We start from the raw sequence: 12,841 nt of genomic DNA, 5'->3' as shown, positions 1-12,841 counted from the left end.
GTCAGGGTTTTTCTGATAGAAAAAAAAAAAAAAAACATTTCTGGGGGTTTTGCCCCCATTCTCGGGGTTCTTTCCGCCCGGCAATCGATTGAATACGCTTTTTAATCGCGATTTACGTCCCCAATCGCCCTTTATGGCCGTGTCGGAGCTGGTGGTAAAAGCGGGGCTGAAAAGGGAATTCCCGCAGGGACGCGGAGCCCGACCCTGCCCGCAGCTCCTCGCGTGCCAAAATATTGAATTCGCCCAAATATTCCAATTTTGGGGCGTTTTTGGTGAGTTTAGAGCGGGATTTGAATCGGAATTCAAATCGGAATTTTCCCATCTCAAAGCAGGTGTGGGTTCATCCCCACCTCTCCTTGCCTGCCTTTATCCACCTCAGAGAATCCGCGAGATTTTTTTTATTTATTCCACGTTCTGCCCTGGATTAAACCTCTCACATAAATCCCACCCTAATTAAAAAGAAAAATAAAAACCCCCAAAATCTTTGGCGTTTTTGCGACGCTGAGTGTGGGGGGAGAGAGAGACAGCAAAAAAAAAAAGCAATAAAAATCAAATTAAACAAAATAAATCTCCATCTTCGGTAAGGGGAAAGATCCGAGCGGGGGAAAACACCTCGGGGCGGGTGGAAAGGGAGAAAAAGAAGAGAAAAAAAAAATTAAAAGTTCGGGGTGAAGCGCGGGTCAGCGCGGCTGCGGACACGCCTCGCTGTTTAACAAAGACTGCCAAAGTATGAGATTAATACCAAAACTTGCGCCTTTCCCAGCCCGCGGCGCTCCGGGGCCTCCGCGGCAGCGCCGGGACAATGCGGGGCCGGCGGGGCGGGGAGCGGCCCCGAAATGAACCCCAAAAATCACCCCCAAAACCCCAAAAACGCCAGGGCCGGACGGGAGGAGGAAGGAGGGGAAAGAGAGGGAAATGAGGACAGCGAGAGGGAAAATTGGGGAAAGAGAGAGGGAAATTTGGGAGCGGAGAGACGGGAATTTGGGGTTTTGGGGGGAGCCAGAGGGAAATTTGGGGGAACCGAGAGGGAAATTTGGGGTTTGGGGGAAGCGAAAGGGAAATTTGGGGTTTGAGGGAAACCAGAGAGAAATTTGGGGTTTTGGGAGCAGCGAGAAGGAAATTTGGGGTTTGGGGACAGCCAGAGGGAAATTTGGGGTTTTGGCAGGAGCGAGAAGGAAATTTGGGGTTTTGGGTGAATTATCGCCATATAAAAGCGGCGCGGGGGCAGCGGAGAGGGGGCCATGCGGATTTTTGGGGGGTTTTTGCGGGATTTCGCCTCCAAAGCTCCCCGAGTTTCGCGGGAGCGCCCCGAGGAGAAGGAGCCGCGCTGAGCCAAGGTAGGAACCGCACCTGGGCCGGCCGGGGGCGCCGGGGCCCCCTTTGGGGAAGGGTTTGGGGACCCCCTCCTCAAAAATGCCAATCCCCGAGGTCACCCCGCGCTGCTCTGAAATGGGGGGAAAAAAAAACTGCCAAAAAAAAAAAATCAATGAGAAATTTCCGCGGGATCCCAAAGGTGAAAGAGGGGTTGGGAATTTGGGATCAGGGGAGATTTCTCCGAGGTGTTTTGGGGGAAAATAAATCCTGGCCGACGCTAGGGGTGCTGGTTGGCAATGCCGGCCCTGCGCTGTCACCGCCGAGCGGAAAAAAAATCCGATTTTTTTTTTTTTTAAAGGGATGTGGGAGGGGGTTAAAAATAGAGAATAAGGCCTGGATATTCCTAGCGCTGGGGCGGCAGAAAACGGAATAAATAAATCGGCTTGGAGGGGTCATGAAGGAAGAATAAAATCTCAAAGAGATAAAAAGGGGATTGAAATGAAATGAAAAATAAAAGGAGCCGTAACGGGATTTATTCCGGTGTTTTATGGCGTCCGTGGCCGCGGTGTTGGTTTGGCTCCGCACTTTCCCGGCAGGTTTTAGAGGAAAAGGTGAATTTTGAGGTGGGAATTTCTGCTCGGTGCAAAAAAGATTTCGCTGCTTCTGCCGGAAATTTGGGGTTTTTAGAGGGTCTGAAATGATTTTGGGGTTTCCTTCGATGCCTTTGGTTTGTTCCTAAAGCGCTGCTTGGTCATTCGGGGTTTAGCCGGGAGCTTTCGGCAGGAAAAAGCGATTATTCACCTGAAAGCACCTGGAAAATCCAGAATTCGGGGATTTTATTCTTGGCCAGAAATTTTAATTTGTTTTTTAATGGAAAATGCGGGAGTTCTTGGAATGTGCCGGATACATTGACAGGAATTGTAAATGCAGCTTTTCCCCGGTGCCCTCTCTGCTGCGGCATTTAAATGCAATTAATTCGGGAGATACTTGACCTGAAAATGTTCTGCCTTTTGAAATACAAAAAAAAAAAAAAAAAAAAAAGAAATAAAAAGAAAAAAAAAAAAAAGAGAGGGGAAAATAAAAAGAAAAAAAAAAAGAGCAAAGAAAGGGGGGGCCGCTCTACTTTGAATCTCTTGGGCAACTGTAATTTTAAACGAAATCTCAACATGATGCTACCCTCATTAGTTCCGAATGAAGGTTCATTACCTAGACAGTATGAATATTTTATTGCTTTATATCCCTTTTTTCGGAAATGAAACGCCTTTGATCTTTTTCTCGGGTTGTAAAAAGAATTGCCTGTCATTAAAAAAAAACCTGTCGTCCCATCTGCCTTTACATTCTGGATTTCTTTTCATCTGTTTCTTTTTCTTTTTTTTTTTTTCCTTTTTTTTTTCTTTTTTTTTTTTTTTTACCATTTTCCCGCACGGCTAAACCCAAACCTTGGGTGACCTCCAGCAACGAGAAATGGATGAAATCTTTGCGCTGCCCACCAGAAAATCGTGACGAGACTTCCAGGGCGGGGTGGGGACGGAGCTTGGGGGATTTCTCTTTTAAAAGGCGGATTTTTGGGTCCGCGGCTCGTTGCGCGCCCGCACCTCCACCTTCACCCCAGGAACCGATTTTTTCACCCCAAAATAACGCCCAAGGTGTGGAGGGGAAGGTGGAAAAATCCCGATTTTCCTCTCTAAGCGCTCCGCAGCCTCGCTGCTTTAACGAATCGCCTTCTCCCCTGGGCGGGGAATTTTCCTGGGGTGCAGCCCCGATTTCCCAAAAACCCCAAATTTTGCCCCAGAAGAGAATTGTGGCGGTAGGAGAAGATCTGAGAACCGAGGAGGACGCAACTGTCTTCTATATGTACCCTGTAGATCCGAATTTGTGTGGAGGAAGTTGGGTCACAAATTCGTATCTAGGGGAATATGTAGTTGACACAAACACTACAAACCCAGAAGCCATAAAAGCCCCCCCCAAAAAAACCCTAAAAAATTCAAAAACCAGGAGGGTGGGAACGAGGGTTTGGCCAGAAAAGCGCTTTAGAAATCTTTGGGTTTGACCTCAGCTCAACTCCGGCGCTGCCGCGATAAAACTTTATCAGTGCTGGGAGATAAAGGAGGAGCTGCGAGGGGGATTTGGGGTCTGGGGCATTTGGGGCATTTGGGGAGGGGTCGCGGGCGTTGTCGCTGACATTTCAGAGCGGGACTCGCCCGCTTTTGCTTTAATTCGCGTGCTCTGACACGGATTCACAAATCAATAAAATTTCCTCGCTGCTGCCGCCGCCGCTTTCCCCGAGCGCGTTTGGGGTCTGCCCGCAGGAATTGGGGGATTCCGGGGGGGTCTCGGAGCCTTTCAAAGCCTCTTCATGACCAGAAGGGCGAGGCCAAGCTGCGCCAGGGCTGGGGTCAATTTGGTTTGCAATAATTGCAATAATTTTTGTAATGATTTTTCATCAGCGCTGGCTCCGGTTGGGGAGGTTTGGCTTTGGGGTCCCCGCACCCCGATTTCGCTGCTGCCTTTCGTATCGATCCCCGCGCAGCCCCATCCATCTCTGCCACACCCCCCCTCGGGGGGCGGCGACCCCGGCCCGGCCCAGCTGCGCCTGCGGGGGCTTGGGGAGGGGGAGGCAGCGCCGCGATCGCCCCCGAACCCCCTGAAAATTCCGCTTTTCCTTCGAATTATTCCCTTTTTGGCGGCGTTCTGAGGGGGGGGCGCGCTGCCCCCAGCCCAGGACACACCCCCGAGGGGCGGGGGGAGCCGGGGGTGGCCGGAGGGGCCGAAGAGGCCGGGGGTGGCCGAGGGGCAGCGGGGGTGGCCGGGGGTGACCGGAGGGCACCGGGGGTGACCGGGGGTGACCGAGGGGCAGCCGACGCCCCCCGAGCGCCTCCCCGGGGATGCCGGGGGGCCCCGGGAGAGCCCGGCCTGGGCAGGTTTCCTTATCCGGGGCTCGGCGTGGCCCTCGCCATTGGCCCGCGCTGTCACATGGAGCCAACTTTGTTCACTTGACAGTGAGTAGGAGGGCTCCGCCAAACAGGAAAAGCACCGAAGGGGAGGCGGGGGGGCGGGCGGGCGGGTGGGGGGCGCACGAATAAATTTTAAGCGGAGAAAGAGACAGAGGAGAGAGAGGCAGATACACACACATATATATATATATATATATATATATAGACATACACAGATATAATTGTTTTCCTTCCCCCCCCGCGCGCGCGCTAAACCCCCAAGAAATTAATGGCCATGAGCTCGTTCCTGATCAACTCCAACTACGTGGACCCCAAGTTCCCACCCTGCGAGGAATATTCCCACAGCGATTACCTTCCCAGTCACTCGCCGGAGTACTACCAGAGGCACCGGGACGCTCCGTTCCACCATGACGAGGCGATGTACCGGCCCGGGGCGCGGGCCGCCTGCGCGGAGCAGCCGTACGCGCCGTGCCCGGGCTCCGCGCAGCCCCGCGGAGGAGGCGCCGCCGAGCCGCGGCCGCGCAGCCCCAGCCCGCCCCCCGCCTGCAGCCGCGGCCCCGCCGAGCCCGTGCTTTACCCCTGGATGAAAAAAGTCCACGTAAGCTCGGGTGAGTGCGGGGAGAAAAGGGGAAAAGGGCTTCGCTTTATAGCCGGAGTAGCACCTCGCGGGCCCGCGGAAAAGCCTGTGCGGCACTTGTGAAAGGAGCGCCCGGCGGAGATTTACGAGCGCCGCTTTGCAGAGCGCTATAATTACATCCTCCATAAATTTTTATTGCTCTGCTTGGCCATGTGCCTTTGAAGTCTCTGTTACCATCCTCCTCCAGTTTCTTCCAGCTACTTTGCTTTTTTTTTTTTTTTTTTACTTTTTTTTCCCCTTTTTTTTTTTTTTTTTTTTTTTTTTTTTTTTTTTTTTTTTATGGCTGTTGAATCTTCCTAAGTGAAGTTTTATGTTTTGGTAATTTGTATTTAAGTGGCGGATTGAGTAAAGTTTTACTGTTTTCCCCTCCCCTGCCCTCTTTTCTTTTTTTCCCTCAGGTTTTTTTTTCCCCTCCCTTTTCTTTCCTCCCTTTTTTTTTTCCCTTCTCTTTCCCTCCCCTCCTTTTCCCCTTTTTTTCTCGTTTTTATTTACTTTTTTTCAAGGGAGGCATTTCCCAACCCGCAGCCCCCGCTCTCGCCCCTTTCCCAGCGCGCGGGGGGAACTTTTGGGGATAATTCCGCGCTGCTCCGGCAGAGCTGCGAGCGCACAAACGCGAATTTCCACCCTCGCAGGGCACGGGAATCGCGTCTGGGGGGCCTCGGAAAAACCTTCAGTCAGGAATCCGCGTCCACCAAGAGGTGCAGATTTGCACCTCGGCTCTGGGGGCATTTTTAGAACGATTCCCTTTTTTTTTTTTTTTAAAGCAAATCTCCCCTTACAAAGAATCTGTGACGTTTTTTTTTTTTTTTTTTGTGATTTTTTTGAGGGGGAAAGACCCCTTTGAAGGAACAGATTGGTAATTCTGCTTTTCTTATTTTTCCTCCTTTTTTCATTTATTTACCCCTTATATTTCCCCCTTTTCTCTGTGTGTTTTCCCTTCTTTTTTTTCTTTCTTGTTATATTTTCCCCTCGGGTTTTTTTCCTTTTTGTGTGTTTTAACATCTTTTTTCCCTTTCTTTTGTGTGTTTTCACATTTTCTCTCCTTTTTTTTTTCACGCTTTCACATCTTTCCCCCTCCCCTTTTTTGTGTGTTTTAACATGTTCTTCCTTTTCTTTTCCTCATGTTTTCACATTCTCCCCCCCAATTCTTTCGCATTTCCAAATATTTCCTCCTTTATTTGTGTATTTTCACTTTTTTCCCCCTTTTTTTAATATTTCCCCCTTTTTTAATATTTTCACATTCCCTCCTTTTTTGGAATTTCAACATATTCCCCCCCCCCATTTTTTTATATTTTCACATATTTCTCCCCCCATTTTTTGGTATTTCCACATCTTCCCCCCATTTTTCTATATTTTCACATCCCCCTCAATTTTTCTATGCTTTCACATATTTCTCCCCCAATTTTCGGTATTTCCACATCTTTCCCCATTTTTCTATATTTCCACATTCCCCCCCCCCCATTTTTAAATACTTCCCCATCTTCCCCCCCCACTTTTCTATATTTTCATATCCCTCCACCATTTTTTGGTATTTTCACATATTTCCCCCCCACCCCCCTCCATTTTTTGTATTTCCACATATTTCCTTCCTGGTTATTTTTTAATATTTTCACATATTTTCCCTTTTATTTTTTTATATTTTCACATCTTTCCCCCCCCCCTTTTTTTTTTTGTATTTCAATATATTTCCTCCCCATTTTCTACATTTTCACATTGTCCCACTTTTAAATATTTTCACATACCTGCCCCCATTTTATTTTTAATATTCTCACACCTTTTTCCCCCCTTTTTTCCCCCCACGGCCCGGCAGTGAACCCCGGTTTGTGCGGCGGGGAGGCGAAGCGCTCGCGGACGGCGTACACACGGCAGCAAGTTCTGGAACTGGAGAAGGAGTTCCACTACAACCGGTACCTGACGCGGCGCCGGCGCCTGGAGATCGCGCACGCCCTGAGCCTCAGCGAGCGCCAGATCAAGATCTGGTTCCAGAACCGCAGGATGAAGTGGAAGAAGGATCACAAATTGCCCAACACCAAGGTCAGGTCCAGCTCCTCCTCGTCCAGCGCCCTGCAGGCCCCACAGGGAGGATCCCAAACGCAGATCCCACAGGGAGGAGGAGGAGCCCAAACGCAAATCCCACAAGGAGGATCCCAAAGGCAGATCCCGCAAGGAGGAGCCCAAAGCCAGATCCTACAGGGAGGAGGAGGAGCCCAAAGACAGATCCCACAAGGAGGAGGAGGAGCCCAAAGTCACATCGCTCAAGGAGGATCCCAAAGTCAGATCCAACAAGGATCCCAAAGGCAGATCCCACAAGGAGGATCCCAAATGCAGATCCCTCAAGGAGGATCCCAAGGTCACATCCCTCAAGGAGGAGGATCCCAAACCCAGATCCAACAAGGATCCCAAACCCGATCCCACGGACCAGCGGTCACCCTATAACCGCCCCCATGGATGCGTGTGCGTGTTTGGGGTGTGAACTCGCGTGAGTGCAGGAAGGGAAATGTGATCATTTTAATTTTTATCATTATTTTAATTATTATTTGAACCGTGGGGAAAGGCAGGGGTGCTCTTTGTTACCCAACACCGAGATCAGGTCAGCTCCTCCTCCTGATCCCTGCAGATCCCACAGGGAGGATCCCAAAGATAGATCCTACATGGAGGAGGATCCCAAAGGCAGATCCTACAGGGAGGATCCCAAAGTTACATCCCACAAGGAGCAGGATCTCAAACGCAGATCCTACAGGGAGGATCCCAAAGGCAAATCCCACAAGGAGAAGGATCCCAAATTCAAATATCTCAAGGAGGATCCCAAAGGCAGATCCCTCAAGGAGGAGGAGGAGCCCAAACTCAAATCCTTCGAGGATGATCCCAAAGGCAGATCCCACAAGGAGGATCCCAAACTCAAATCCCACAAGGAGGAGGATCCCAAACCCGATCCCACAGACCGGCTGCGGCCCCATAACTGCCCCCATGGATGTGTGTGCTTGTTTGGGGTGTGAACTCGTGTGAATGCAGAGAGGGAAATGGGATAATTTTAATTTTTATCATTATTTAATGATTGTTTGATCCATGGTTAAAGGTCGGGTTGCTCTTCGTTACCCAGCACCAAGATCGGGTCAGTTCCTCCTCCTGATCCCTGCAGATCCCAAAGAGAGGATCCCAAAGGCAGATCCTACAGGGAGGATCCCAACCTCAGATCCTACAGGGAGGATCCCAAAGGCAGATCCTACAGGGAGGATCCCAACCCCAGATCCTACAGGGAGGAGGAACCCAAAGTCACATCCCTCAAGGAGGATCCCAAAGGCAGATCCATTGAGGAAGATCCCAAAGTTACATCCCACAAGGAGGAAGATCCTGAAAGCAGATCCCTCCAGAAGGAGGATCACAAACTCAAATCCCACAAGGAGGAGGATCACAAACTCAAATCCCACAAGGAGGAGGATCCCAAAGGCAGATCCCTCAAGGGGGAGGACTCCAAATGTAGATCCCTCAAGAAGGATCCCAAACACAGATCCCACAAAGAGGAGGATCCCAAAGTTACATCCCACAAGGAGGATCCCAAGGCCACATCCCCCAAGGAGGAGGATCCCCAATGACGGTCCCACAGGGAGGAACCCAAAGCCAGATCCTACAGGGAGGATCCCAGACTCAAATCCCACGAAGAGGAGGATCCCAAACTTAAATAACTCAAGGGTGATCACAAAGGCAGATCCCACAAGGAGGATCCCAAACACAGATCCTACGAGGAGGAGAATCCCAAAGCCAGATCCTACAGGGAGGATCCCAGACTCAAATCCCACAAAGAGGAGGATCTCAAACTCAAATACCTCAAGGATGATCCCAAAGGCAGATCCCTCAAGGAGGAGGATCCCAACCACAGATCCTACAAGGAGGAGGATCCCAAACTCAACAAGGAGGAGGATCCCAAAGGCTGATCCTACAAGGAGGATCCAAAAGGCAGATCCTACAGGAGGATCCCAAACTCTAATCCCACAAGGAGGAGGATCCCAAACCCAGATCCCACACAGAGGAGGATCCCAAAGGCCGATCCCATAAGGAGGATCCCAAAGGCCGATCCCACAAGGAGGATCCCAAACCTGATCCCACAGACCGGCCACTGCCCCACAACTGCCCCCATGGATGCGTGTGCGTGTTTGGGGTGTGAACTCGTGCGAGTGCAGAGCAGGAAACGCGATAATTTTAATTTTTATCATTTCTTACACTGATCTGAACAGCGGGAACTGACAGGGTGCTCATTATTTATGGCCAATAATTTTAATTTTAATTTTTATTTCAACCATTGGGACGGGCGGGCACTGGTTATTCCCACCAAGAATTTGAATTTTGATCATTTTGACGCTGATTTTAACCACGGGGACAGGCGGGTGGTGGTTATTCCCACCAATAATTTGAGTTTTATAATTTTTAACACTGAGTTGACCCCTGGGGAAGGTCGGGTGCTGGTTATTCCCCCAATAATTTGAATTTTGATCATTTTTGTCCATTTGAACCATGGGGAGTGGCGGGTGCTGGCTATTCCCACCAATAATTTGAATTTTGATCATTTTTACACTATTTGACCCACGGGGAGTGGCAGGTGCTGGTTATTCCCACCAATAATTTGAATTTTGATCATTTTAACATGAATTTAACTGTGTGGGCAGGCGGGTGTTGGTTATTCCCCCAATAATTTGAATTTTGATCATTTTTACACCATTTGACCCACGGGGAGTGGCGGGTGCTGGTTATTCCCACCAATAATTTGAATTTTGATCATTTTTACCCCGATTCGAAGTGCGGGGCCGGTGCTGGGCGCAGCTGAGCACAAAGCCGGGGCTGCCGGGGAAGGGGAGGCCGGAGCAGGATTTTTTTTGGGATTTGCCTGAGATGGATCCTTGTTTCATCTTTAATCACGCCGAGCTCGGCCCCATTTGTCATGTTTACTCTCCCGTACAAAGGATGGACCTTATGTCTGCTATTACCCCGACAGCAGCGCCCGCTTTAATAAATGAGCCTCAGCTCCTTCCCCACAACTGCATTTTCTACGCCACCCCCTTTTTTGCCTTTTTTTTTCTCCTTTTTTTTCTTTTTTTTTCCCCCTCATTTTCCCCTTTTTTGCCCTCCTTTTTCCCCCTCTAATTTTTTTTTCATTTTATCTTCTTTTTCACCCCCTTTTATTCTCTTCTTTTCTTGGTTTATTTTCTTTCTCTTTTTCCCCCCCTTTTCCCCATCTTCTTGAAAATATTCTTGTCCATTTTCCCCTTCTTTTTCCCTTTTCCCCTTTGTTTTTATTTGGATTGTTTTTTTCCTTTTTCCCCTTTTAAAAAGTTTTCTTCACCAATTTTCTTCCTCCCTCCTTCTTCCCCTCTATCTCTTTCCCCTTTCTATTTTTTCCCATTTTTCCTTTTCCCCCCTTTGTTTTCTTTCTTTATTTTCCTTTTTTCTCTCTTTTTTCCCTTTTTTCCCTTTTTTCCATTTTCTTTATCAATTTTCTCTCCCCCTCATTTCTTTCTTCCCAACCCCGAAGTTTCTGCCCCGTTGTCCCAAAGAGACGAAATTGGAGACACAAAAAAACCAAAAAAACCCCAAAAACTCAACAAGAACCCCCAAATCTCCTCCGGGGAGTTGAGAACTTTGTGATACCGAGAGAAAAAAAAAATTAAAAATGGGAATTGGGTCAAGGAGGTGTTGGACAAAGAAAGCAAGAGAATGGAGTGGGATCAAACCCTTTTTTTTTTTATTTTTTGGGTTTTTTTTCAACCCCAGCAGGTTCATTGCGAGTGAGGGGGGTGGGGAGGGAAGGGGAACTGGGATGAACTGGGATGAACTGGGATTAACTGGGAGCGCCCCAAAGCTCCTCCCTGCTCCGGTTTGGGGCTGAAAATGTGAATTTCGGGTCTGGGGAGGGGCGGTCCCGACCCCCCTCCGGTCCCCTCTGTCCCCTTTGTCCTCGGGGGTGTCCGGATTTACCTGGAAATCCCCCAAAACCCCAAAAACGCCGCTCACAAATAAATTCTGATCCCAAACCTGCCCCTGCGTGGTTCTTGGGGGGGCGAGGCCGGACTGGGGTTATTTATGGCGTGGAAAAATAAATATATTTATCTCGAGCCGCGAACAATCGGTTTATTTGTAATTTTGATGATTTTTTTTTTCGCGTTTTTTTGTTGTCAGCGGCGCAGCCCGCAGCCCCCTAATGAAAACAAAAGATGTTTGAGCAGCTCTAAGTAGCGCTAAGCCCCAGATATGATGATTTATTTGTTCAAAGCGCAGATTAATTCTCTTTTTCCGCGCCCCAGCCCGAACACGGCCGCTCATTAACGCTTTGCTGCCTCCGATTTCTCCTGAGATCTTTTGGCTTTTATTTATTTCTATTTTTTCAAATTATTTTTTTGTTTGAAATCCCTCCTTCTCCGGGGTAGTTAATGCATTAATGAGTCCAATTTGGGCCCAGATGTTCGGGGGGTTCTGGGTGGGTTTGGGGTGCACAAAAGGAGCCGCTCCTGCCATAGCTCAGGGCCTGACAAGCAAATAGATAATCAAGAAGACAAATGGCTCCTTTTGTCAGCCGCAGCTCTTGTATTAATTTTCATTTTCTTTTTCGGGTACGAAAGGATCGAGAGGAAAAAAAAAAAAAAAAAAAAAAAAAGAAACACAAAAAAACCGGCGCGGTTCTGGGTTAGGAACGGAGAAAAAAAGAAAAATTTATTATCCTCCAAGGGGGTGGAGGCAGCTCAGGGAAAGGGCGACGATAATAGGAATAAAAATGTGTTAGATATAGATTTAAGTATAAATATATGTGTAAGGGTGGGTGTAAGGGTAGCGATAAGTAGAGGTATAAATATAAAGTGTAAATATAAATATAGAGAGCTATAAATAGAAAATGTAGCTATAAATGGATATATAAATGTCTATATATAAATAAAACGAAACTATAAATATAAATATAATAAAATTTAAAAATAAAAATAAACTTAAAAATAAAATAAATTAAATAAAAATAAAATAATAAAAATAATGATGATAATAAAAATAATAAAGATAAGAATAGTAATAACAGCAATAATAGTAATAATAGTAATAATAATAATTTTTTAAAGGTTTGTTCAATATTCACGGAATCCTCCCAAAAGCCCAATCAGGACCCAAATTCCGGCCCCAGTTTATCCCGAGACAAAGCAGGGCTGGGATATTTCAAATCTCTGCCCCGGCTGCAGGAGCTCACCCCGCACCTTGTGGGAATAAAATTGTTTCTCCCCAAAATTTCCTCTGCCCCCCATTCACACAAAACCTTTTTTTTATTTTTTTTTTTCTTTTTAATGCTTTAAAATAAATAATATTCTTGCGGTCACATGGTGCAGGCTCTGCTCGGTGTGATGTAAAACAAAAGAAAAAAATCGGATTTATGGCCGGATTTTGGTTTAATTCTCGCGGTTTAAGAGGTGGCGACAGCGCAACTCGCACGTTTCTTTCTTTTCTTTATTTATTTTCCTGGCAAGGGCTGTATTTTATCCGAGTTCCACCAGGTTTGGGGCGGTTTGTTTGGCCGCTGCTGCATTTTTATTCCGCTGCTCCTCCCTTTGATCTGCTTGGGAAGAGGGTGCGAGTTTCGAGAGGGGGCTCCTAAGAATGGCCAAAAATGGGTGTTTTAAACCCAAAAAAAAAGGGGGGGGGGAAATGAAAAAAGAGCAGCAGCATATGCTGGCAGGAATGCGGGGTCTGTGGGGGCAAATCAAAGCTGGGGAGCGTGAATGGGATGGAAGGGGGAGAAAAGGAGATTTCTATAGGACCCGAAAGTTCACAGCCATTAGGAGCGGACAGAAGGCAAGAAAAATGCGAGAATTATACAGAAAATCATTAATCACTTCTTTTCTTTAAATACTTATCCCTTTTCCCATTGTTATTCAACAGCAAATCTCCGCAGACCGTCTGGCGGCAAAAA

At 47.8% G+C, this 12,841-nt stretch overlaps 1 protein-coding gene across 1 annotated transcript; it reads left to right on the top strand.

Annotated features, from left to right (window-relative positions):
• The first annotated feature begins 4,212 nt into the window (after positions 1-4,212).
• Positions 4,213-7,341, top strand: HOXB4 (homeobox B4). The gene is given in 5 exon segments (XM_058041886.1): positions 4,213-4,291; positions 4,294-4,313; positions 4,531-4,876; positions 6,716-6,986; positions 7,299-7,341. Coding segments are annotated over 5 exon segments (684 nt in total). The 5' UTR covers positions 4,213-4,287.
• The last annotated feature ends 5,500 nt before the right edge of the window (positions 7,342-12,841 follow it).

Source organism: Melospiza georgiana, chromosome 28 (assembly GCF_028018845.1).
Source record: "Melospiza georgiana isolate bMelGeo1 chromosome 28, bMelGeo1.pri, whole genome shotgun sequence".
Lineage (NCBI taxonomy): Eukaryota > Metazoa > Chordata > Aves > Passeriformes > Passerellidae > Melospiza > Melospiza georgiana.
This window is presented reverse-complemented; position numbering and strand designations above follow the sequence as displayed.